Source organism: Bos indicus x Bos taurus, chromosome 29, assembly GCF_003369695.1.
Source record: "Bos indicus x Bos taurus breed Angus x Brahman F1 hybrid chromosome 29, Bos_hybrid_MaternalHap_v2.0, whole genome shotgun sequence".
Taxonomy (NCBI): Eukaryota; Metazoa; Chordata; class Mammalia; order Artiodactyla; family Bovidae; genus Bos; species Bos indicus x Bos taurus.
Genome location: NC_040104.1, coordinates 49,540,879 through 49,568,450, shown reverse-complemented (window position 1 = coordinate 49,568,450; position 27,572 = coordinate 49,540,879). Strand labels below are relative to the sequence as shown.

The 27,572-nt window shown below is 39.1% G+C and overlaps 1 protein-coding gene across 2 annotated transcripts in view; it reads left to right on the top strand.

Annotated features, from left to right (window-relative positions):
* Nucleotides 1-23,457, top strand: part of SLC36A4 (solute carrier family 36 member 4) — a 41,447-nt gene extending 17,990 nt beyond the window's left edge. For both annotated transcript variants that reach the window (XM_027531514.1, XM_027531515.1), the window contains 5 exons: nt 4-231; nt 2,752-2,850; nt 7,249-7,418; nt 14,363-14,532; nt 20,044-23,457. In XM_027531514.1, the coding sequence (XP_027387315.1) occupies nt 4-231; nt 2,752-2,850; nt 7,249-7,418; nt 14,363-14,532; nt 20,044-20,351 (975 nt within the window). In that variant the 3' untranslated portion in view covers nt 20,352-23,457. The remainder of the gene's footprint in view (nt 1-3; nt 232-2,751; nt 2,851-7,248; nt 7,419-14,362; nt 14,533-20,043) is intronic.
* The last annotated feature ends 4,115 nt before the right edge of the window (nt 23,458-27,572 follow it).

The following is a 27,572-nucleotide window of genomic DNA, read 5'->3' as shown; positions in this document are numbered from 1 at the left end:
TAGGTTCATGAAGGGTTCCTGGAGAGTAAAGTGTTTGTTTTGAATAGTACCAATTCATCAAGTCCATGTGAGAGAAGAAGTATTGACCTAAGGATATATATGCTTTGCTTTCTTCCATTTTTAATTCTTTTGGTCTTCATTCGTGAGCTCAAGAATCTGTTTGTGCTTTCATTCCTTGCCAACATATCCATGGCTGTCAGTCTTGTGATAATTTATCAGTACGTTGTTAGGGTAAGTATAACATGTTTTTAACTGTGTCGTATGTTTTTTAACAAGTAAACTTTTTTTTTTTTTTTACTTTAGAGGTAAAAGTGATGATAAGTACAGATCCTACTTCCTATGTGTCACCTAGGAGGTAATCAGGTTTTCTTTTGGGGGATACTGCTTAGCTGAAGAAGTGTATGGCATAGAGGATGAAAGCATAGGCTTTGTAGTCAGATCTGGTTTTGAATCTTGGTCAGTATGCTTCTGAGCTGTATGGCATTGCCTCAGAAGGTAGTAATGCCTGCCCTACTAGAGTTGTGCGATGCAGGACCCTGCCTTAGTGCACTGCCTAACATGAAATAAAGAACTCATCAGTGTTTTGTTTATTCCTTTAAGACTTAAACCAATCCTAGGAGACGGGAGTCTAGCTGTGATGTTACGGTTTTCTTTTACGCCTGAAGCTTTACTTGCCGCCACCGCTTCAGCTCACTGCCACTACCCTGGGCTGTGACCTCTTTCTGCAGTAACCACAACTGAATTCATCGTCAGTAGTCTAGAGATACTTAACTCAGTTTCCTTAAAATAGTCTGTTGAGGGGATCCAGGGGATCTACAGATCCCTTAAAATTATTTATAAGATTTAGTGTTTCTGTATGTATATGTGCGTTTTCCACTGGGCAGCTGTACAGCTTTCATCTCTCACTGGGGCCAGTGACTCAAAAAAGGTAGAGAATCCTTGTTTTATTCTTTTCTGATGCAATTAGACTTTTTAGACATTGCTGCTAAAGTAGTTGTCCTAAAATCTCCATTAGCAGTCCATGATGAATTCTCCTATGATGAGTCTCTGTTTCTTTTTTGCCCTGTCTGAATTCCAAAGCCTGTGGACTCGTTGTTATAGCACATGTGAGTGGAAGAGGAGAAGCAGAAGGACCTCATAAGATTTTCTAGAATTCCTGACGCCTTAGTTGGACATCTAGGAGTTAGTGGAGCAGAAATGTATGTTCCTTAGGTAGAGTTTGTGAGCCTTGAAGGACAGTTTAGTATTATCCAGCAGTCCAAACATTTTAATTTTCCATTTTGATCCTAACGTGTTTTTACTCATGTGTCACCATCATGTCACACAGTTCTGCTTGTGCTTCAGGTTTTCTCAGTTCAGTAGCTCAGTTGTGTCCGACTCTTTGCGACCCCATGGACCACAGCACGCCAGGCTTCCCTGTCCATCACCTCTTCCCGGAGCTTGCTCAAACTTATGTCCATCTAGTTGGTGATGCCATCCAACCATCTCATCCTCTGTCATCCCCTTCTCCTCCTGCCCTCAATCTTTCCCTGCTTCAGGGTCTTTTCCAGTGAGTCAGTTCTTCGCATGAGGTGGCCAAAGTATTGGAGTTTCAGCTTCAACATCAATCCTTCCAATGAATATTCGACTGATTTCCTTTAGGATTGACTGGTTGGATCTCCTTGCAGTCCAAGGGACTCTCAAGAGTCTTCTCTAACACCACATTGTTGGAAAAGCATCAGTTCTTCTGCGCTCAGATTTCTTTATGGTCCAACTCTCACATCTGCACATGACTACCGGAAAAACCATAGCTTTGACTAGGTGGGGGACCTTTGTCAGCAAAGTAATGTCTCTGCTTTGTAATATGCTGTCTAGGTTGGTCATAACTTTCCTTCCAAGGAGCAAGTCTTTTAATTTCATGGCTGCAGTCACCATCTGCAGTGATTTTGGAGCCCAAGAAAATAAAGGTTTTCTAGGCCTCTCTTATTTCCCCAGTTATCCCTGTGCTGTCACACTTCAGTGTCTTTGTTCATGCTTTTCATCAGCCTCGAATTCCGCTTCGTGCCTGGTAAGGCAGAGAACGCAGGGTGGTGAGGAGACTTGGGGTAGCTGGGGGAAGTAGCCACTTTGGACCCAGACATGTTGAACAAGATGTGCAGATTGTAAGTTTCCAGATAGTGAGGGTTGGAACTAGGCTGTATGAGTCAGCACCCACATCGAAGCCAGAGTCAAGGCTTCTGCACAAAGAATAAGGGTGATGGCAATCGTCAGGTCAAAGAGTAAAACACTGAGACTAGAGCTCGGGAGCCACGCAGGGTTATGAGGTAGAAGGCCAGAGTTGGGCAGCCTTAGAAACCAAAAGAGCAGTGAAAGTAGAGTGGGAACGAGTTTCACTGGACACTGTCGGCAGTGGTTGATAACTGATTGTATGGCCTCAGCTCAGATGTTGAATATGCTTGCGTGTTTTCTGCTGTGGCAGGAGCCATGCCCAGTGAGAACAGCCTGGGCCTTACAGGTGGAAGCAGGTAATCAGGAGCGTTTAGCTCAACTGGAACGTGTGGGCTCGAGGGAGACAATTGCTTCTGGCAGTAAAATCCTAAACAGCTTGGCTACCTTTAACATAGGATGCTTAAACTTTTTATTGAAAGAATTATTCACATTTGTAATCCACATTTGCTAGCGTGAAGCTCATAAGTATATGATTTCACTCTTCTGCTTTAAATTGTTTCAAACAAGTAAGTAACTTATGTTATTTTTTCTTTCTTTCTCCAGAATATGCCAGATCTCCACAACCTTCCAATAGTGGCTGGTTGGAAAAAATACCCCCTCTTTTTTGGTACTGCTGTATTTGCTTTTGAAGGCATAGGAGTGGTAAGGATTTAGTCTTTATTGTTATTTTTTAAAATCTTAAGTCAACACAGAGACTTACTTACATTTAAAAATACATGGTTTTCTTTCCTGTTTCTGGGTTTTTTTGTTGTTGTTATTTCTATTTTTTTATTCCTAGAAAATGATTTGCATTTTGGTATGATAATCTTGAATTACAGTTTAGTTCCTCTACTAACCAGGAGTTCATCCATGTTTTATCTTGGATAATTTTCTTAATAAGTAAAATGAGAGCGTTAGAATAGATTATTTTTAATATTTTGTTGTGAAAATTTTCAAACCTATATAGTGTGATGAACTCCTCTGTAAACATCACCAAGCTTCAAAAACCATTAACTCATGGTTAATTTTATCTGATCTATATTCACTTTACTCTGTCAAGTCTGGGTTATATTTAGACAGATCCCAAACATCATATCTTATAGATTAGATTACTAGAAATTGGTTGAAATTGTTATAAAGTTTACTATTACATAAGAAGAGTCAAACATACATTCTTTTTAGATTTATGCATATCATATTTGTTTTGTGAAATGATGTTATCATGAAGCTAACACCAAGAGATACAAACATCGTGAGGATTCTGAGATCCTAAATATTTCCATTCAAGATGCTTCCAGTTCAGGGACACCCTTGTGGCCTAGTGGTTAAGACACCGAACTTCCAGTTCGGGGGGTGCAGATTCGGTCCCTGGTTGGGGAGATAAGATGCCAAATGCCATGCGGTGTGGCCAAAAAATTAAAAAAGATGTTTCCCATTCATTGAAAGCCTGGAATGTATAGATTTGGGCAAAATAGGATATTGCTATTTGTGTGCTCAGTCAGTCGGTCATGTCCAACTCTTTGTGACCCCATGGACTGTAAGCTGCTGGGCTCCTCTGTCCATGGAAGTTTTTGGGCAAGAATACTGGACTGGGTTGCCATTTCCTACTTAAGGCAATCTTCTCGACCCAGAGACCAAACCTGCACTCTTGTGTTTGGCAGGTGGGTTTTTTGACACTGCCACCTGGGAAGCCCCCATACTACATTTGATCTTGGTCAAAAGCCCATGTCTTTTTGTCTTTTCACACTGTTCATGGGGTTCTCAGGGCAAGGACACTGGAGTGGTTTGCCATCCCCTTCTGCCTGGACCACTGGGTCCTTCTCCAGTGGCCCAGACCCTGATGCTGGGAAAGGTTGAGGGCAGGAGGAGAGGGGAGCAACAGAGGACGAGATGGTTGGATGGCATCACTGACTCAATGGATGTGAGTTTGAGCAAACTCAGGGAGATAGTGAAGGACAGAGAAGCCTGGCATGCTACATTCCGTGGGGTCGCAGAGTCAGACACGACTTAGCAACTGAACAGTGAAAGGCTGTAGCTTATGTTTCATAGACTGATGTTTGGTGTGGGAGCAGAACCACTGATAAACATCTGTTTGTATGAACCACAGACAAAATAGAACTGAGACAATTTTATGCGATTTTAGTTGGGTTTCTGCTCTCTCTGAATTCTCTTTTATAGAATTGTTACTAATTCTTGGAAGCTCCATTTATCCGTGTTGTAGATTTTCATTTCTGCTTTAACTAGTAAGCTGTAGTTAAGCTATTGGACATTTCCAGTTAAGTGTTGTTCCTCTGACATCTCAGATTCAACAACTCTGAAGTCTGACACATACTTTTTCTTTTTAATGTAAAATCAGTTTCACTTTCTCATTTCTCTATTTCTTTTAGTTTACTTTTGGTTGCCCAAACTTGAAACACTGGAGTATTTCTTTTCACTGTGTCCCTGGTTTCCCCATTCCAGCCAGTAGCTAAGACGTATTGAGTTTTCTTTTTGTATTTCCCCAAATCGGCTCCATAAATGAGGTTACGTGTGAAACAGGCGGCGCTGCTTCGTGCAGGTGGAGCCTCCGTAGCGTCCGTTTCCTTCCCTTCCTGCTTTCCTGGCTGCACTGGCGCCACCCCTGACTTGAGCTTCTCCTTTCAGTCTGGGTTTCCTCTGAGCATAGGACTCGTGCACTCTTCTGTTTTCTGTTAATCACTCACAGTTTTCATATGGACTGACCTAACTCACCTAAAGAGCGGAGATAACATCAGTTATTATCTCATGAGGTTATTGTGAGGACTATGTGAGATCCTACATGCAAAGCTTTTAGAAAAATACCTGGCACATTGTAAGCACTCAGTAAATACTTATTATAGCTTAGTGTCTTTTACTGTGTGGTCAGATTTGTATGCCCAAAACCTCCAAAGATTTGCCTACAAATTAAACTTTTAAATTAGCCCCCCTTTTTTTTTTAAGGTTTTCTTTTTTCCCCCATAATGTAAATATTTATTCATCTCATTGGGTCTTCCCTGGTGGCTCAGATGGTAAGGAATCCACCTGCAATGTGGGAGATCTGGGTTCGATTCCTGGGTTGGGAAGATCCCCTGGAGAAGGGAAAGGCTATCCACTCCAGTATTCTGGCCTAGAGTATTCAATGGACAGAGGAGTCCACGGGGTCGCAAAGAGTCAGACACGACTGAGTGACTTTCACACTTCACACATTCATCTCATTAAATTGACAGACGACAGATACAGTTGGATAGAGAATCAGTTGTAGATGTGTGTACTTGGGTCAGTATGTGTGCATGTACCTACTAACTCTGTCTGCTGAGAGAGCAGAAAGCAGTGGTACCCAGGAGCACTGAGCCCACTTAGTGCCCAGATCTTGAGTTCTAAATCTGATTTTCCAGCAAAGGAAACAAAGTTCTTTGGAGAAATGGCTGCTTACAGGATGGAAGCAAGGAAATTCAAGGTGTATCTGGAGCATATTGTGGTGCCAGAGAGTGTGTGTGTGTGTGTGTGTGTTAGCTGCACAGTTGTGTCTGACTCTGAAACCCCATGGACTGTAGCCTGCCAGATTCCTGTCCATGGAGTTTTCCAGGCAAGAATATTGGAGTGGGTTGCCATTTCCTTCTCCAGGGGACCTTTCTGACCCAGGGATTGAACCCTCATCTCTTACATGTCCTGCATTGGCAGGCAGGTTCTTTACCCACTAGTGCCAGCTGGGAAGCCCTGCCAGAAAGTATGGAAGTGCTCACAAAACAAAAGAATAGATGCACATCAAAAGGACAAAGGACCTCACCTGATAGAATTCATGATGAGCAAAGCTGGAATGATAGTAGTAGCAAAATGCTGCTAAGTCGCTTCAGTCGGGTCCGACTCTGTGCAACCCCATAGACGGCAGCCCACCAGGCTCCCTTGTCCCTGGGATTCTCCAGGCAAGAACACTGGAGTGGGTTGCCATTTCCTTCTCCAATGCATGAAAGTGAAAAGTGAAAGTGAAGTCGCTCAGTCGTGTCCAACTCTTAGCGACCCCATGGACTGTAGCCCACCAGGCTCCTCCATCCATGGGATTTTCCAGGCAAGAGTACTGGAGTAGGGTGCCATTGCCTTCAGCAGTAGTAAACTATAAAACAAATATATATGAATCCCTATGAATGCAAATATGTGATTAAATAAATAAGCACAAAGGGCAGATTTCCAAGTAGCTTATGTAGATACTATCCTCAAGGAGTTGTAAGTTAATCCCCCCAGTCCCTGGAGTGTGGGCTGCCTGTAGTGATTTACTTCTAATGAGCAGAGTATGAGGAGGAGGAAGGAAAGAACTTTATAAGCAGAACTTTACTGGCAAACACTGCCTTAACCAGGGGATCAAAATGAACTTCACCAGCGATAAAGCATGTTGACAGCATGTGTGATAAGAAGGGCATCACACTTCCATGGTGTACTTTTATGAAACCTATAATCCCAATCTAGCCATGAGGAAGACATCAGACAATTAATAGAGGGGCAGTGTGCCAAATACATACCATGCTCCTCAAAACTGTCAAGGTAATCAACAGAAAGGAAGGATCAACAAACTGCCCCAGACCAGAGGACACTGAGGACACATGATGGCAAAATGCAAGGTGCTGTCCCGGCCAGGACCCTGGAGCAGAAAAAGGACATTTATGAGAAAACTGGTGAAATCCAAATAAATTTTGGAGTTTAATTGTAATGTCCCAATATTGGTTCTTAGTTATAACACATGTACTTCAGTTGTGTAAAATGTTAATTAAAGGAGAAATTGGTCAGGAGTATATGGGAGTCTTCTGTTTATCTCTGTATCTTTTCTGTGAATCTGAAATTATTCTGAAGTAGAAAGTTTATTTGTTAAAAAAAGCTGACAGTTTTGTGTATTAAGAGCTGATTTCAAATCTTTTTATTTTAGGAATTTAAAAAATCTGTAGTCTGAAAAAATATGTAATATTTAGAAAAATACATCAACAATTACGTGTTGTATATACTATAGAAAGATTAATTTGGGCACCTGTCAGGCAGATGCTATATTGTTTTCATTTACTTGCATTCTCTTCTTAGGTCCTTCCACTGGAAAATCAAATGAAAGAATCAAAACGCTTCCCCCAAGCATTGAATATTGGCATGGGGATTGTCACAGCGCTGTATGTATCATTAGCTACTTTAGGATATATGTGTTTCCACGATGATATCAAAGGCAGCATAACTTTAAATCTTCCCCAGGATGTGTGGTAGGTAGACAAGAGTTTGTAAACCTAATTTGTATATTTTATAAATAGAATTTGCTAGTGTTTTATGATAAAGGTGTATTTTTAGTTTTATGATTTAAAGATTTAAAATCCTTACTGTGGTCTCTTTATTTGTGTAATCTAATTTTTTTCATAATCTTCAGAGGAGATGATCTGATTTTACAGATTTTTGTGGCATATTTTTAAAAGATTAAAAATTACAGGTTGTTCCAAATTTGGATAACAAGCGAAACATGAACTCTTTTAATATGGACTCACTTTAATAAAAAATTTAATACTTATCCTTGCTGCCAAAAATCTAACATTCCGGGTTTCTGATAAAATCATCTAACCCATCACTGTGGCCCTCAAGGTTTTCACGGTCAGCTTTCATACCGTGTGTGCCTCAGTCCTTTCTGAGCACAGGACACGTCACGCAGGTGACCCTCGAACAACAGGGGTTTGAACTGCATGGGTCCACTTATATGGATTTTTTTCAATTAACACGTTAGAAAAATTTTTGAGATTCATGACAATTTGAAAAAACTCAGAAACTACATAGCCTAGAAATATAAAAAAGGTATGTCATGAATCTATAAAATATATGTAGCTGTACCTGTAGTATACAAGATATTAGTTAATTGACTGTCAGTAAGGCTTCTAGTCAGTAGTAGGCTATTAGTAGCTAAGTTTGGGGGGAATCAGAAGTTATATGCAGGGTCAGACCCCAACCCCTGCATTGATCAAGGGTCAACTGTAAATAATGTGGGGCATCTTAATATTCTCTTTAATATTAGAACCATATTCTGCTAAATGAAGCAATATATAGAGTCTTTATCTTCTTCCAGAGATTGATCTTTGGAGATTTAATAAAGATACTGGTGGTGATTATGATGTAGACTTGCTCCCTTATTTATGAAATGGAAAGTAACTCCTTAGTTTTGATAAATGCAAAGAATAAATATTGACCTAATATCATGCTGCTCCTTTAGCTGTTTGAATGGAAGTCTGTGAAACCTTAAATTTAAATATTTTGACTGGCTTCCTGATGAGAGTTTGATTGCTATTCAGTAGTCATTTGAATCCTGGGTCCTCATTGGAGTCCAGGATGTTGTTAGAACAAGTGTTTGTAGGGAAACATTTATGATAGGGAGAAAGTACCTAGAGTAGTTTCCAGGTTGCACAGGTCTCACATATGCAGTGTGTTTATCTTTTGTTTTTAAATTACAGTTTTACTTTAGCTATGATGTATTTAGGAAGGCGTTCCGAGATGGAACCGTCTCAGTGTTATACATTTGTTTCAAGCTGGAGACATGCCTACAAACAAGACATGTGGTGGTTTGGCATTTATTTCATTAACCTATTTTATAGTTGATAATATAAATTTTTTTCCTTCAAAAGTGCTCCTTTTTTTCTTTTTTGTAATAGTTTAGTATAGAGTATAGACAAATAGCTTAATATAAGAGGATCAAGGCTAAGAATTATGGTAGTTTAGTTTCTCTTTCAAAGATAGTACAGTGTCTAGAAAACAGAATGATACATTTCTCCACTTGAAGTAATTTTAGACTAAATCCTAAAAGCAAATTTATAAGTAAATTTGACAAGTACTATAAGATATAGGTGGGGAAACGATCTCAGAATCCTCCCCTACCCTTATTCATGAACGTATCTAAAGAAAGTCTTAAGGGGGAAGATACAGAGGTGGGAGCGCCTGCGTGTCAGGTTGAGACGCTCGTCTCCGCAGGGAGCTAGGAACCTGGCGAAGTAGCAGTGGACACGGAGGTGGAGGGCATGCTTTTGGTTTTCACAGCTAAACCGCAAGGGGGTGGTACTGTCCCTGCAGTAGCTCTAATGAATCCTTCCCTTTTTCTGCATCCACTTCCCACCTTTGCCTTGTTCCCTAATTGCTATGGCTCCCCAGTTAGAAAGGAACTCATTATAAGCCTTAATTAAAAACAGACTATCAAATAAAACAACTCTCCACTTTCAGGTTGTGACTGTTTTTTTAGTCGACAAGATCATAGTTTCTATTCAGGAAAACCTGGTTAGACACCTGCTTTTTATTTAGAAGAGGGGATCCTTGTATCCTTGGAAACGAAAATCTGTACAAAACAGGAAAGCAAGTCAAGGTACTCCCCTTTAGAGAACCGATGTTGAGTAACACCTTCTTGTGGAGACATGCCTTTTCTGGCTTACAGTCTATTTCTTTATGGTCTGCAATTGTGCGTGCATGCTCAGTTGCTTCAGTCATGTCTGACTCTTAGCAACCCCATGGACTGTAGCCCACCAGGCTTCTCTGTCTGTGGAAAGAATACTGGAGTGTCTTGTCATACCCTTCTCTAGGGGATCTTCCCAACCTAGTGATCAAACCCAAACCACCTGCCCCGCCCCCCCATCTCTTACATCTGCATTGAGAAATGAGTTCTCTGCCACTAGGATGGTTAAAATACTAGCCATGGTTGAGGGATACTGGAGAGAAGGCGGTTGTCTTTTATAATGATAATCTTCCAAAATAATAAGTTTGGACTAGGATAATCATGGGGTTATCTCAGAGATTCCTATCTTGAATTGCTATGTATGAGTCCCTTCTTCCCTCCCCTTCCTGTGCTTCAGGCAATAGGCTGAGCAGTTTAGGGAATGTGTAATGTACTTTTTATTGGCTGGGTATTGATCTTGGAGAGGCAGCAGTGAGCAGTGATGTGAAGCGAGATCTTAGTTCCCTGCCCAGAAATTGAACCTGGGTAGGCTGGATGAAGCACCCTACTCCAGTACTCTTGCCTGGAGGATCCCATGGATGGAGGAGCCTGGTAGGCTGCAGTCCATGGGGTCGCTAAGAGTCAGACACGACTGAGTGACTTCACTTTCACTTTTCACTTTCATGCATTGGAGAAGGAAAGGGTAACCCACTCCAGTGTTCTTGCCTGGAGAATCCCAGGGACGGGGGAGCCTGGTAGGCTGCCGTCTGTGGGGTCACACAGAGTCGGACACGACTGAAGCGACTTAGCAGCAGCAGCAGCAGCCTGGATGAAACTAGCCACTAGATCAGCAAGGGTTAGAGGCTAGAAGCTCTTGCCCCCATTGAAGTGCATTTCTCATGGAGGCAAAAACTGTGAAAAGAGATACAAAGTTTATTATTAGACACATAACACAATCACAAGTGCGAGGGCCCAGGAGAAACTTTGTGTAGCTGAGATAGATGTGAGGCAGAGATGCACACCTGGAGGGAAGGGGTGGGGTGTCCCCCTTAGCGATAGGGAGCGCTGCAAGAGGCAGGTAAGGCGTTCATATAGGGCAGTTCTTCTGGGTCTTTGTTTACTTTGGGCCAATTATCTGGTTTCTTTTTCCACACCTGACTTACCCCAGGACCCTTCCCCATAGGCATGTGCAACACCATGGACTGTAGCCTGCCAATCCTGGGCTGGAATCCATTTTCCAGTGGATGCCAGGTAGCCTTGGCCTTACTTACTAAGGGGGGGTGCCCTCTCCTTTGACCCCGAGGAGCTTTTGTGTACATGTTCAGTGTCTCCCTTGCCCCAAGGATGGGAAATATATGACCTCTTGATCCTTTACGCAAACAGGGTTTAGCCCCTCTCTGCTTCTGCCATGACTGTTACCTTAAGGTGTCCACAGAAGACATAGCCTGGCTGTTTCTGTTGTTATTTCTATTTCAAAGTGCAAAGAGGAGGCTGGTTGTAAATACATAATCTGGAGTCCCCCCTATCTCCTGTCTCAGGAAATGCAAACAGGAGGCTAGCTGTCGAGTGTCCAGCCTGAAGCCCATTTGTTCTTTTTGGTCCCAAGAAATGTAAGCAGGAGCCCACCTAATTCCTGCCTCAGATATGAAAGCCAGTGACTGTCACAGGAGCCTAGGGAACCCAGCTACCAGCCATGAGAAGCTGTAAAGGGCTTTTGATGCCACGTTGACTTAAAGTCTCAAAGTTCATGTGGGGTATTCCTACAAGAAAAGGTTGAATTAGAGAGCAGCCTCAGAATAAAGCAAGTATGGATTAGAGAGACTCCACGTTATTAATTACTTACTACCTTCAATCTTAGTGAGGCATCATCTTTTAAAACTAGTTATGAGTGATATTGTTTAATGTAGTGCATTTAGCTTTTGAAGTAAAGGGTATATTTTAAAGATTATAATAAAATAAATTGGGCTTCCCCGAGGGCTCAGGGGTTAAAGGACCTCCTGCAATGCAGAAGACACAGGAGACACAGGTTCAAACCTTGGGTCGGGAAGATCCCTTGGAGGAGGAAATGGTAACAGACTCGAGTGTTCTTGGAGCCTGGCAGGCTACAGTCCATGGAGCCTCACAGAGTCAGACATGACTAACGACTAAACAATCAAGTAAATTCACAGTTCTGAGCTAGAAATGAGCACCTTGAGGCAGAAACCCTGCATCTCTGGGTTTGTGATGCATCTCCGTAAAATAGCACATTACTCAGCACTTAAAATATTCATTAAATAGTATTCTAGGTATAAAAGCATTTCCCTTGTAACTGCTAGCCTTAATTGAATGATGTTTCGGCAGTGTTTTTCTAGGATTTCCACTTGAGTAACCCAAATAGCAGACATTCTTCTCCTAAGAGATATCAAGGGTATATTAAGTTTTCAGATAAACAGACCTTGAGAAGCAGGAAAGTGACGTCTTCCGTCTCACACATGGAATCCTTTTGAAGCACACATTGGATTGGAAAATTCAAACAGGAGAGAAGCATGTAAGAACAGGGAAGACGTGGGGTAGATATTTTAATTTATTTAGATAAGTGAACTGGGACTTCACATTCCCCACAAAACAGAAAAACATCTTAAGTCTGAGTTCCTGTTTGTAGCATACAGGAACTAGGAGGTTGAATATTCTGGGAAATATAGCTGACAAATAGTGTCAGATAATCAAGCTGTCTTAATTGATCCTACCAGGAAATCTGAGAGTTGACTTCTGAGGAATTTGTTACCTAAGATGAAAATGTTTAGGCAAGAATGGAATCACCAAGAGGCACAGTAAATAAAGATGTAGAGAAATATAAGGAAACAGGATAAAGAAGATTTGTATATTCTGAACTATTTCTTCCATTCTCGCCCTCAGAAATTCTTAATGATACTCTTCCAATATGAAAGTTGCCTATACCTAGGAATCCTGGCTGAAATGACCTCTGCCTTTCCTTTCCTCTGTCTGTCTTCTTTTTTCATCACAGTAAATAGTATTAAATTTCTGAAACTATTAGTATATATGGCCAAGATTAGTACATATGGACAATTACCACAGATACATGCTTAAAACCAAAATGAGAACAAAGGTTGATAAACATGTAGGAAAGTTGAGTATAGAAAAACAGAGTGCTTGAAATTATAGATACGAAACATAGAAATTAGGGGGTTCTTGAAACAAAAATAAAAACAGAATAGTTAATTTTAAAAGACTGTAATGCTTCTCTTTAACACTGATTTCTGTATTACTCTCTGATGGATCCTTAACAAATATACCAGCTTCTAAAAAGATACTGACCATTTTATTTCCCATTTTTACTCTGGCCAATGATAGTAATTACATATAATTAATATTACTGAGTGGTGTTAATAATAACCAGATTCTTAACTTATATAATTTGTTTTATACCAATAGAAAAGTTATTCTACCTATATGCTTAATGATACAGTTTTAGATATATTGTTAATTATATTTTTAAAACATGTAAGTTAAAAGATAATTAGAAAAAAGGACTGTACTAATAAACTGATAAGAATATTCAATTCTCCAAAATTATGTATCAAAGCATATGAAGCAGGAGTCTTTTGGTTATTTTGTACATTTCAATAGCTTGACCATTTATGTTTAAACTTTAAAAAAAAAAAGGTGAGAAATATATCTTGAGGTCTTTTTAATAGTAAGTTTGTACTGTTCCTAGCCCTAAGGCCTTCCTTCTTTCCTTAATTTTGCTGTTTGTAGTGTTTTCAAATCTGTTTCCACTCAGCTTTCTTCTTCCTCATTCACTCCTAGGATGGATACATTATAGAAGGAGACTTAATCGAATTCCTTCTTGTTTGGCAGCTGTTTAGGAAAACTGTTTGTAATCTTGACATATTCGTGATATCATGCAGTGTTTGTCTTTTTCTCCCTGGCGTGTTCACTCAGCATAGTGCCCGCTGGGTTCATGCATGTTGTCTTGTTTTTGCTCATGCACGTTGTCTTAATATGAATCTAACTTTCTTTTTATTTTGGTTATATCCATTTTATTTCTTTTATTTTTATTATGACTTAGATAAACAGAGAATAGATTGGTGTTTGCCAGGGGCTGGTAGATGGGGGAAAAGAGAAGAGTTTGGTAAAACAATACAAGCTTTTGGTTAAAAGATGAATAAGGTCTGAGTATCTAATGTATAATGTGGTGACTGTGGTTGATATTGGAGAAGGCAATGGCACCCCAGTCCAGTACTCTTGCCTGGAAAATCCCATGGACGGAGGAACCTGGTAGGCTGCAGTCCGTGGGATCGCTAAGAGTCGGCCCGACTGAGCGACTTCACTTTCCCTTTTCACTTTCATGCATTGGAAAAGGAAATGGCAACCCACTCCAGTGTTCTTGCCTGGAGAATCCCAGGGACGGGGGAGCCTGGTGGGCTGCCGTCTATGGGGTCACACAGAGTCAGACACGACTGAAGCGACTTAGCAGTGAACCACTGAAGCAGCAGTGGTTGATATTACTGTATTGTATGATTGAAATGTGCTGAGAGTAGAATCGGTGTTCCCACCAAAACATAAAAAAACAGGCAAATACATGAGGTGATGGATGTGTTTGTTAATTAATTCTGTTTGTGGGAACTCTTTCACAATGTGTATCAAATCATCATGTTGTAGATTTTAAATGTCTTATAATTTCATTGGTTAGTTAAATGTCAGTAAAGCTGGAAATGAAAGAATGACTAAATTTTGAAAATTTTTTAACAGGTTATATCAATCAGTGAAAATTCTGTATTCCTTCGGCATCTTTGTGACATATTCAATTCAGTTCTATGTTCCAGCAGAGATAATTATCCCTGTGATCACATCCAGATTTCATGCTAAATGGAAGCAAATCTATGAATTTGCAATAAGGTCCTTCTTGGTTACTATTACTTGTAAGTATCACTGCATACTTATATCATAATGATTTTTATTGTTGAATTTCTTCTAATGAAGCTACTTAAAGTATATTTTTTATATTTTTGAAATAATTTTGTTCACCTAACTAGATACATTTTGGTTTAAAATTCTGTTATTCTACTGATATAGAAGAAAATCATAAATCAGATCCTATCACATGTAAAACAAGTAACCGAATTATTATTTTCAAAATAATATCACTCATGATTGAAATATATATTTAAATCAGATGCATAAGCGACTCTTTATATGGTTGATAACATTTTGCTTTGGCTTTCTAGTTTTCCTGAGGTTTTTTATATCTGCTAACTTTTGTGTATTTAACAGTTCAGCTCTCCATGACTCCCTATACAAATGGGTTTTGTTCTGTTTTGGTCTTTAACAGTTTTAGTGGCTTATTTTACTTACTATTGGAAGGAGTGTGTATAATCTCTTATTATAGTTGCATATTATAAAATGCCCCACAAGGTAGAATTAATCATGCAGACTCGTGGAGAGGGGCCTTTCGTTTGGTGTAGCACTCTCAGTGACATGACGGTTCAAAACTCAGGCCTCCCACTTCCTTGCTGGGTCTTAAGTTACAAACCATCTTTGAGACATTTAAAAATATGAACAAAGTGGTTAGAAGTTGCTGTTAATACTATCATTATTATCACCACTTTTATTATAATTGCAAAGAGAAAGATGATTGCCCCACTGACCTATCTGATGGGATTGCCTAGGATGATACCAAGGACGAGATGACTGGTGACTGGGGGTAAGCAGCTTTGGAAATTCTCGAGAAGATTTGAGTAACTATCTTGGCCCATTTGAGGTTAGAGAATGGTAGAACTAGAAATTCTGGGTAACTCTGTAAATTGCATTGAGCACCGTGGGGTGCAGCTTATGCCTAGATTTAAAGAATTGGGTGTATTATATTTTGTTCAAGGAAACAGCAAAGCTGGGCAAAGTAGATAAAGAAGATAAGACATACTTTTCGAAGCAATTATTTAAATGAAATATGTCAACTAATAAGGGAAATCACATTGAGGAATGAAGTCAGTAAACCCATACTCCATTGTCTAATGAAACACCCAGGTGGAAAAATTATTTTAGAATGTTTTAGAATATTCTTTACACATTACTTTTATTGACATTTTGACAGCTGTACTAAATAAAAAGACATATTTCAGGCAAAGTCCTTTTATCAGGAGATGTAAGGCAGTTCTATTCTGAATGCATATCTCCTTTTAAGGTTAGCTACTGAATTTTAATAACTTCACCCACTTCTGCACATTGGCTGCTGTTATGTTGAGCTCCCTGTCTGCTGCGGTCCAGACCAGACTGCACCTCTGCCTCCAGGAGTTTATTCCCACAAGCCAGGGCTTTTTCTCAAGGGCTGAGTACATAGCACCAAGAGTTGCAGCCTGTTCTTTGTTGCTGCTTTCTTTTAGTTAAAAATAGAGAAGCCTGTTTAACCATATGTGAGGGCTATATTTACAGCATGCTTTGGACACAGAGAACACAGACCATGTCATATGCCCTTCTACTTCATTGAGACACATGGTTGGACACTGACCTTCGTTTAAATCTTTGGCAGGTCCTTCCAAGTTAAAGTCAACCGATGTTCTTGACAGACCTGTTTTGTATCCGTTATCCAAAGCACCTGAAAATGTCCTGGGCAGGACTCTTTACTGACGGGTGTGTCGAGAGCTGGCGGGACCTTGTCCTGTCTGAGGAGCGGGCTGTGCAGCGCCAGCAGGGGGAGTGGAGGTCCCGCTGGGTGTGCGCCTTTCAGGCCCCACAGTCCTTTCCAGGTGCTCGGCCACGTCTGCAGGGCAGACCTGCAGACTGTGGGGCTCATCAGCTTGGGAGGGCAGATCTGCAGACTGTGGGGCTCATCAGCTTGGGTTGTGTGTTATGTCTCGGTCTCCATTTAGTATGGAATCGCCCTTTCACAGCATCTTCTTCATGGAATCAAAAGCTTGAAAGGATGGGTCAGGCTCTTCCTGCGTGTTCCCTGTAGACCCTTACCTGCTAGGTAGGCGTTACACAGGTAAGAGAGAAGAGTGACCAGCAGCTGGCCAGAGGCCACCATGGACTGCAGTAAATGCCTTTTATTTTAAAGGCAAACCTGTAGAAAAAGCTGCTAAATTTTGGTTTCAAACCAGTATTTTGATCCCCTGTTTGAATTGAACCTACAGAATATGTTAAATACTGCTTATTTCTGTTATTGTCCAATTCATTGATCCTTTTACTGTTTTTAATTTGAAAAGCCCTTGGATTTGAGAGTATGCTTTCTTCTTTTAGTAAACTGTGACTACATAAAGCATAAATCTTTGGTAGTTTGTAGAATACTAAGAAGAAGTACCAGAACCATTTAAGTTCGTTGTCACAATAGCTGAAAATAAGTACCACGCTGTGCCCTAGTATTCTATCTTAGAGTCAGTAGGTATATGGAGAGGATCATTCACTGTTTGTGCAATTTAAATTTGTGTGCTGCAACTAGAGAAAGCCTGCGTGCAGCACGGAAGACCCAGTGCAACCAAAACTAAAAATAAATAAGTTTTAAAACAGATTTATGAGCTAGAGTGTTGTTGATGCTATAGTAGCAAGCATTTTATTTTTTTCTCTGATATATCTGCTTTTACCATTAAGATGCAAGAAAATGGACCTTTTTTGCCATTGCTTTTTTTTGCACATCAGAGACAACTTTGTACCTTAAGGATACATTCTTTTCCTCTATAATATAGTTTTTGGAAATGCTGAATAAGATTAATTAGTACTTACTAGATATATTCATAATAACTGTCTGTAAATGACAAAGGGCAGCATATTTATAGTAATCCTGTAGTGAATATTTGTAATGAATAAATTATCCTTATCCAAGTTATCCTTTGACTTACTATTTTTGTGATTTTTGAGTTCTTCTATGTCAGATTTGCCTAAAGTATATATATTTCACTTTCTTCTCTACTAACATTATCAAATAACATTTTAAGCCATTTTCATTAGCAAATATATATTGGTTATATAACATTTAAAGAATGACTTTATCTAATTGATAAATTTCATGATTTAAAAGCATTTGGTAAATGAAATTTTAGTCTGAATAAATAAATTCTAAAATACTATAGTGTTTCTCCAGATGCTTTTCCAAAATACTTTTACTCATAACAACTTGGCCTATTGGAAAACATTAGTAACAAAAAATAGACTCCAAAATGAAAGGCTCTTTAGATGACAAGGTGGTAGTTGTGTTGGTCTGGTTGTCCTTTTAAATACTGCCGTCTACTGTAAGTATTTTTTCACAAAATGGATAAAAGCCAATGGGTTCTGAAATGTTCTGTTGTGATTGAGAGTCATGCTTTATACTTCCTTTGAGAGAAATGTTAAATGGTATAGCACACATCCATTAAACAAGGATTCACTTTATAAAGTATTTCTAGTTTAGAGTTCCAACTTCACATTATTTACCTTAGGAAGATTTATTGTCCTTCGGTCTTGTAGAAGTGCAGCTATGTTTATGATTTCAAAATAACTTTTTTAGGATTTTAGCTTTCATAATAATGTAAATAAAAAGTGTGTGGTTCTAAGAAATGTGGTAGTTCCAAATTAATGCTACATCCTCCTGGAAAAATATCGAGAGCCACAAAGAGGATACGGGGAGCGAGAAACCATAAACTAACAGTTAAGAAGTAAAGAAACCAGTAGACCAGAATCCCGAAACTTAATTACAAAGAGCATGAGTTAAATTACACACACACACACACCCCCACAGAAAGTTCAGTGAGAGACAAACATGCAGGAAAAAGAAAAGCAAAGGAAAGTAACCTTGGAAATAGAAGGATGACAAAGAATAGTGAGAAAACTGATAGCTTTTGAAGACAAGGAAAGGAACACCGACACATACATAATTAGAGTCCTCGCAGCTGAACTGTGCTTACATAGCCATCTTTGGTGGCGGCGGTGATAGAGTTGTCACAGCTTGCATGCCAGCAAATTTAGCTACTATTTCTGGTGGCAGCTCCAACCCTTCACAAATCATTCAGTGATTTAAGGACAATTCAGAGAAAGAATATGTCTCGATTTTTGCAAACCTTCTGTTGATACCTTTTGGTAAGATAAGATCAAAAAAGTGCTGGATCAAAACTTGCAGAAAACTTGTCAATAGCTTGGCATAAAATCCTGCTGACAATAATGGTGCATAATTTTTTTTATCTTTTCATTTTTAAATAGCTTAGAAAAGCTGTACAAGAAAGTAGAATTACCATAAACCCTTTACTCTGTTTCCTCTAATGTGAGCAGCTTACATACCACAACTGTTAAAGCCAGGAAATTAACATCTATAAAATGCTGCTGACTCACCTGTAGACGTCATTTTGCTTTCACCGGTTTTCCCTTTTTCTGACCCAGGAGCCAATTCAAGGTCCCGCTTGAATTTAGTTGTCAAGTCTGCTAGACTCCGCCAGTCTTGACAGTTATCTTTTTTGGTCTTCATTTAACCTTGACATCTTTGAAGTGTCAGTAATGCTGTAGAATTTCCTTCAGTGTAGACTTGTGTGATGCTTTCTTATGATTAGGTTGAAGTTAAGCATCTTTAACAAGAATCCACAGGTGATGCTTTGCACTGCTCAGTACATCATATCATGGCTTATGACTGCTCATGTTAACTTTGATCACTTGGTTAAGGTGGTGTCTGTCAGGTGTCTTCACAGTAAAGGTGCTCTTTTTTTCCCTTTATAATTAATGAGTTTTTAATAGGGGTATTTCCTGTTGTTATACAGTTGGTGTTTAAAAAAAAAAAAGTGTAAAGTGTTAGTCGCTCAGTTGTGTCCAACTCTTTGCAACTCCATGGACTGTAGCCTGCCAGGCTCCTCCATCCATTGGATATTCCAGGCAAGAATACTGGAGTGAGTTGCCATTTCCTTCTCCAGGGGATTTTCTGACCCAGGGATCCAACCCAGGTCTCCTGCATTGCAGGAAAATTCTTTGTTGTCTGAGCCTTTTGCCCATTAATTTTAGGATCCTTCATTGACTTTTCCTGCAACAGTTATTACTGTAGTGTTTACTTAATAATGATTTTCTGTTTCCATGGTTTCTTCTATTTTGGTTAATTGGAATTATAATGTAAGAAATAGTTATCTCTTCTCTTTGATTTAACCATTTGTTTATACCATACCAGCCCAGATTTTGTGTTTTATAGAATGAGCTTAATGGCAGAATATGCATTCTTTACCCAAAACCTCATAGCAAAAATTAAAAGTTGTTTATGTAAGAAGCCCTATTGATAAGTCAAACTCTGAGAAACATCACTCAGTGTTTTGGTTTCTTTCTTTATTTTCATTTTTAGCTCAGAACAAAACGTGACAGATGCTTCCGCAAGCAATAGTCTCATAGTGCCTACTTGCATCAGTTAATTTTAATGTGTTGAAAGTATCTGCAGTTAGTGTTTACGTAGGTATTAGATATTTACATAAGGAAAATTTGTATTTTCAATTTTCTAGGTGCTGGCGCAATCCTCATTCCTCGTTTAGACATTGTGATCGCGTTCGTCGGAGCTGTGAGCAGCAGCACGCTGGCCCTGATCCTGCCGCCCCTGGTTGAAATTCTCACGTTCTCTAAGGAGCACTACAGTATATGGATGGTCCTGAAGAACGTTTCCATCGTGTTCACTGGGGTTGTTGGTTTCTTATTAGGGACATATGTAACTGTTGAAGAAATTATTTATCCTACTCCCAGAGCTATCACTAGCACTCCACACGGCCCCTCTTTAAATTTGAATTCCACATGCTTTACATCGGGTTTGAAATAGTAGGAGCAGAGAGATGAGTCTCCGGTTTCAAAATGATTTAAGAACCACTAGGACACGTTGGCGGTACTGATAAGCTACAACATATTTCTTGGTTTTAAGTATTAGCAGCAATTTCAAAAATTTTAGTTTTGAAAATTGAAAAGATTAAAATGTTAAATAATTAAAGAAATACTCTATTACTTGTCTTTGAGTCAGAGATGATTCAACCGAGATTCTGTCTTTTACCTCCATGCTATTCTTTTGTCACCTGGTTGAGGAGAGAACAGGGTTTCAGCATTAAAAGAATTAAAGAAGAAGGTATAGGTAGCTGAAATCTGACCACCCTAATGAATTTCAAAGTATCCTTCATGTTAGTATAGAAATATCTCTGTTGTGTTTTTATTAGAGAGCCAGATACTTACATTTACCCTTTGGAAGTTTAGAAAAACCTTCATTAGCCATGATGTAAGCATCAGAAAATCCCCCAATCAAGAGGACCTGTGCAAGAGTCTGACTTACTGTTTCAACCAGATTTGAAAGAGACTTTAAAAGTTGTGGAATACAAATTCCCTTGTTTTTTTTTTTTTTTACATGTGGAAATAGATACCCAGGATGGTTAAAGTTAACTTGATTGAGACCACTCAGCTTGAGATCAAGAGAACATGATCTTTGGATTCCTGGTCCAGGATTTTTTATCTTTCATGTCATATCCTAGAAAAAGAATAAATTATGTTCAGTTCAACTTTAGTGTTAAGTCGGTTTAATATGATGTTTGCCAAGTGCATGTGACCTGAGAAGACAGGGAGCTCTGAAAAGCCTGCAGCACAGCCGTGGGGCAGAAGCAGCGCTTTAATGACCCAGTAGAAACACCTTGCTGGTTCAGCTTCTGGCAGGTGGACAGTGCCCAGCTGTCCTGTGTGTGGCTTTAGCTGTCCTTACTGTTTCTTCCTTTCTAGGTTTGTAGGTGGAGAAGGCAATGGCAGCCCACTCCAGTACTCTTGCCTGGAGAATCCCAGGGACGGGGGAGCCTGGTGGGCTGCCGTCTGTGGGGTCGCACAGAGTCAGGCACGACTGAAGTGACTTAGCAGCAGCAGCAGGTTTGTAGGTGCCATCTTTCCTAATGACAAAAAAGGAGGCACCTGGCATGGTACAGGACCTGTGCCCTCTTTCTGGCCTTATGGCCTTCCTCATCAGAGCCTTCTATTGCTCCCCATGGGCAAATAAGAGAAAGATTCAAGCCAAGGGAAAATTGAGATAATAATAAACTGTTAAATACTGAGAGCTCCAGGCTTCTTCCAGAGAAATGCATTCTATTCTATTCCTCCATATTTTTCAAGTCCAGTTATTAACCAAAACAGAATCTCAGTAGGCATGAAAGATGAAAATGGTTAAATTTTAAATTGAGAATCTTAATTTTTTTTTAAATCATAATTTAAAACTCATTGAATTTTTTAGTCAGGTTGGTGAAAGATATCACCAAGATCACTGCAGTGTATATAGTCTCTATTTTTGTATGTAAATGTCCGTTCAAGTATTTTTTGCTTACATCATAGACTTGAGCATAATCCTAAAGGTATATCAGAAGCTTTGTTTTGGTACAAATTCATCAGCATTAAACTTAAAACATTTGCGTCAAGAATCACCAATAATTATTTATGACACTTTTATGTCAAATCTGTTGTGTTGAACCTTTAGTCATGTTGGGAAAATGTGGAAGAAATTTTAGGAAAAGTAATTGCCATTGAAGCTAATGTTATATAACCTTGAATATAAGAGTAAATTAGGTATTTTTTTTAAGATATGTAGTTTGGTATAAAGTGACTTGAAAACTATTATTTGATACAAAGCACTATTAGAGTTTTTGTCAGCTGTCTCAGATAATATTTCTAGTCTGTGTGAAATTTTATTTTTGTAGTTTTGCCTTTGTTTATTTTCTTTATGAAATGTATCAACTTTAGTGAAATACCAAATGGTTAATCATAGCAATATATAAATTTTAATTTATTGTGAACAAATGTTGAGTATATTTTCAGAGTCAGGTTGAAATGCAGAAAGGAAGAGGTGGAGAACAGTTCTAGTTCTTAACAAGAAACACTATGTAGATGCAAATGCACTCTATAAGGATTTTGATGATTTATTTTATTTGCAAAAAAATCAAGCAGTATTTTTCCTTTGAAAATTATTTTTAATGAGTCATAACATTTTCTGAATGTTATTAGAGAAGATACTTTGATCAAACCAGCTATTGCTTTTATTTGGGGACCTGAAAAAACGAGAGTGATCGCACCTGTCCAGTTTTTATCCAGTATCTTTGGCCCATTGCATTCTGGCTAAAATGACGTCAGCGTTTCATCTGCCACCACAGTAAAACACCTTGGAAAGCCAGCCAGGTGTCCTATGAACTTTACTACTGGAAGGGGGAAGGTAAAGGAAAACATTATTCACCCCTGAAAACCTCAGAGATAAGCCAGTCACCTCTGTTCCTTTCCAGCCCAAAGGGTTTCTCCAGTTTCAGAGTCCGCTTATCAAAACACTGACTCTCAGACCTTTCTATTTTATCAAAGGATCTGCTTTTCCCTGAATGGTATGGTTTCTCCACAAGTGAAGAAATAAGACCTAGTTTTTCTTAAAGACCAGTTTGTATAGTCTTACCAAATGAAAAACATACTATGTTAGCAAATGCCACATTATGTTTTAATCCTGCCCTCTGGATTCTCCTCTATTGAAATGATTTCTGCCTCTTGTCTGTATGATGCACTTAACATTTTTGTAAGTGTTTTATGCAATATGCATAAAATGATGCATGTTGTAAATGTCCTGACGTGGCCTAATTTCATTCAGTATTTTTGTAGTAGTTGTAGAAAAGCTAACTGTAAAGTGCTATACAGATATTAATTGGGATATTAATTGAAATTCTATATCAGTGACATGTCCAGCTGTGGGCATGCTTTATTTACTCTAGCTTACCTGTGACATCTCCTCTGGGGCTGACATGCCAGAGAGGTCAGAACAGCAGCTGAGAAGTGCATTTGTTTACTGATAATATGTATCCCCTCATTTCTTCATGTGCAAGGGAGAAGATACATAACAGAGCTAATAGAAGTAATAAATAAAATTATTTAACTGATACCAGTGGCTCAGTGAATATTTTCTGTTGAGAAAATAACTTGGTAGAAACAAAGGCAATGCTATAAAATGAGTTTTTTTTTAATGAGTATTTTTATCTTTTTGCCTCAGTTAGCTCCCCTTCATAAAACAATTTGAGAGACTTTGATCTAAAAGGTATAACAACATACTTCTAACATTAAACGGCTGACTGAAATAACTAACAATTTGGCAGTATGGTTAACCATTAAACGGCTGACTGAAATAACTAACAATTTGGCAGTATGGTTACCCATAATCTTATTCATGCCACTGGTGCTCACTAGGCTAAACTCCATTCTCAAAGTTGTTGGTTCTGACCTAGGAGATAAGAAAACATGCTTTAGAAATGTTATTTATTGCCCTATGATAAAATGAAATGACAAATCACTCTCATTCTTAAAATTATATGTCAAGGTTACCTAGCCCTGATGTATCCACATATATACATTCCAGTACTCTGTGTTATATACTAATATAATTTCCCATTTAAATTGGATCCAGACAGATGTGTGTTGAAAGACCACCCTGAAAATGATTCCTTTAGAGTTTTCTTGATAACAAATAGGAAAACACACACTTGTACCATGAATAAATTAAGCTGTGGAGTTTTGTTTCTCGAAATGATGTTGTTTGTTTGAGTGAAAACTACGTATCAGTGCACTTGAGTCAATTATATTTCTTTTAACTTATTTTTCTTTATAATATGAAAAAAGTCTTTAAAAGTACTGTAACTTCTGAATTTTCAATAAAATATTATTTTGCTTGCAAATGCCTTTTTAAAATAAATTTGTCTTTTAGAAGGTTAAATGATGCAAATGTCATGAACTGCAAAGGGCACTGGTATATTCTACTGTAACATTTTAATCAGTCTTTGAGGTTAGTTCCTTGTCACGTGACCTTCTACATTGGAAGCTGCTGTTATGCACCACCGAGATACAAGAACCGAAGCTGACTGAGAATGGAAGGTCACGCTCAAAACAGTGACCTGAACTTCCTGCAGAGTAACTGCTGGGAGGGCAGTCTGCCAGTGCCACAGCCGTGCCATCATTCACCGTTCTCATAGGGTCAAGACTGTACCAGTCACACTAATACGTTTTGCTTGCAGTATGCCAACACCGAATCAAAGACCATAAAGGTATTTATACCTTGACAGCAATAGTTCTGCTCTTGTGAACTTAAGAAAAGGGCATTCCATAGTTCATCAGAAGAGAAAGATTCTATACCTAAAGGTGCATTGGCAGCCTCATGTGTAATAGTGAACAGCTGAAAACAACCTAAATATTCAACACTAAAGAAATCATAAATTGTGATATTTTAGCCTATGTACAATTTTAGCCTCCAGAGCCTACAGTACAATAGTAATATTTTAGCCTAGAGATTACATTATTCTACTAACGTTCTACTGAAGATTAGTAATTTGGTAAAGAATAAATACAAAGAGTTAATTTTTTAACTGCAGCTCTATAAAAATACGGTTTTGGACCAAGACAGGAAGATAATCAGGATATAAACCATGGTGCTAAGAGAAAGAGATGGGTTTTGCGTTTTACTGCTTAGTTAAAAGAAGGCAGTGAGATAAATAGGGTTTTGAGAGAGGAACAGGGAGTTTATAAAGGCTTAGTAGTAGTACATGCTTTTGTTAAAAAAAAAAAAAAAGATGGAATATAAAGACCAAAAAAAAAAAAAAATTACAGGGTGTGGATAGGAGTGGGTACATAAGAGAGATGTAAATTCAATGAAAAGCCCTATGGAATACTTGTTGGATGAAAAAAAAATGACCATTTTGTAAAATTAACTTTGGGTTTTTTTGTTAAATATAGAAAGTTTAGTGTTTGTTCTTAACAGATAAGCACATTCTCTTTGTAAAATTTTGAATTTTACAAACAGATTGATGGAGCTCCCATTTCAAGGGGTCCACGGACCCAAGGGGAAAAAATTCTTGGAAGAGGTACATCTGTTTCTGAAGAATGGGTTTGGTTCAAAGTTTCCCCATGGAGGTGGACTTGTTTGCAATGGTATGGAGGTCTTTGGTCGTCACCGTTTCCTGAAGCTGTGAAGTACAGGATGACACGGTAGGAGACAATACAATGCTTCTCAAATAAGACCTAACGTATTAATCTTGCCAAAGAATTTGGGAGTAACTTCCCCATCCTCCGTCCTGGATCTAGATCTGGCCTACAGGACGAGGACTGGACGCTGACCCTCCAACCAGCACTGTGTGGAGAGGAAAGCTGTGCTGGGTGTGGGTCAAGGCTGAGCAGGTCTTGAGTAGAACAAGAAAGTGATGGAAAAAATGGGTAGTGCAGAAGCAAGCAGCTTCAGATCACAGGCCTACGGGGCCTTACATACTTTTGTAGCTTCAGCAGCTCATCACACTATTAGGGCACAGAGTAGGTGCTCAAAACACTGAGCTTGTGACTCCCCTGCCGTAAATCTTTTCTCCTTCCCCAACCTCAGCTGTGTGAAGACCGAGGCCTCCCTCCCTATCTGAGCCTCCAGGTTCCAGCAGCACCAGCTGCACCAGCAACACACCACACACCAGCTGGTTTTCATCGGCATGACCGTCATGTCTTCATGCTGAAATACTTTCTACTTTCTCCTCCACTGTTTTCTGGCCAAGCCCTGCTTATTCTTAAGATTCAACTTAGGCGTGTCTTCTATCAGGAAGCTTTCCCGTTTACCCTCTCCTCCACCCAGAACTGTGCACTCTTTCCTTCATACTAGAAAATGATCTTAGGTTTACTATCCCACTTTGCTCACTAGGGTAATTCAGTTTCTGGGTCTGTCTGTCCGTTAAATTGGGAGTTCTATAAGCATACCATATATGTGTGTGTGTGTGTGTGTCTGTGTGTGTATGTAGGCAATTTTGTCAACTGTGTTCAATACTAGAAGCCTATCAATCAGGCACTTTGGAGATGGTAAAAAATATTTGTTGAATAAATGGTAAGGAAAATCATTCAGTTAAAGGAATAAAAAGGAAAACCCTGTATTAGAGTTCTGGTATTTAATAAAATCTTTGCGTGCAGGGGCCAAGTCATATTTTTGTACTCACTCTTCCAGCCTTGTGTGTATTTATTGAACAACTGTGGCCAACTCTTTTTCACTTTATATGTGAGCTCAGCAGTTGTCTTAGAGAACATCCTCTGAATGAATCAAGCCTTAAACACATATTCAGGAACTTCTGGTAATGGGTGTAAGGTCCTTAAGGAAAAGACTGAAACCCTCCTTCGCAAACCTTTATGTCTTCATGCTTTATATAAGCAGATTGTTTTGTAGAAAAAAAAGCAGAGGTTATACTTTCTATTTATCATATGAAAATATATATATGACCTAGAATGCAAATGTCCATTTCTGCCTAAAAAGAAGTATGTGTCTAAAGTATAATATCTAGTCCTGATATCTGAGGGTATTTTCCTGAACTTTTGATGCTCAAGGGATCCCTGCTGGTAAGAGTCACACATTTAGATGTTTGGAATCATCTCGCAAAGTTGAATACTCTCTGGCTGTTCTGAGAAGCTCTGTCTGTGCTCTGTGCTCAGTCGCACCTGACTCTTTGTGATCCCATGAATTGCAGCCTGCTGGGCTCCTCTGTTCATAGAATTTTTCAGGCAAGAATACTGGAGAGGATTGCCACTTCCTACTCTAGAGGAACTTCCCAACCCAGGGATCGAACCTGCATGTCTTGCATCTCCTGCATTGGCAGGTGGATTCTTTACCACTAGCGCCCCCTGGGAAGTCCTTTCTGAGAAGCTACCTCTTGTCAAAGTGTGTCGCTCTATACGACAGAGATGGGCCTCAGTGCAGGGCAAGAACGAGAACCTATCCGTGTGGGAAAAGTGACTGCCAAGATGATTATTGTGTAAGAATAGCTAGAGGTGAAAATGAAGTTAAGAAGAATAGAAATGATGGCTGGAAATTGGATTTAGTTTAACTGAAAATTCATTTGCTCCAGTACATTGTGTTTAATGAGGCTTTGCCCAAGTGTATTATTAGCGCATAAAGCAGAGTGCTCTGTGGCGATGAGTGACCATAGTCATACCTTTCAGTATAAAACATATGAATTTTGCCACTGGAAAAATACAAGAGACATCAAAT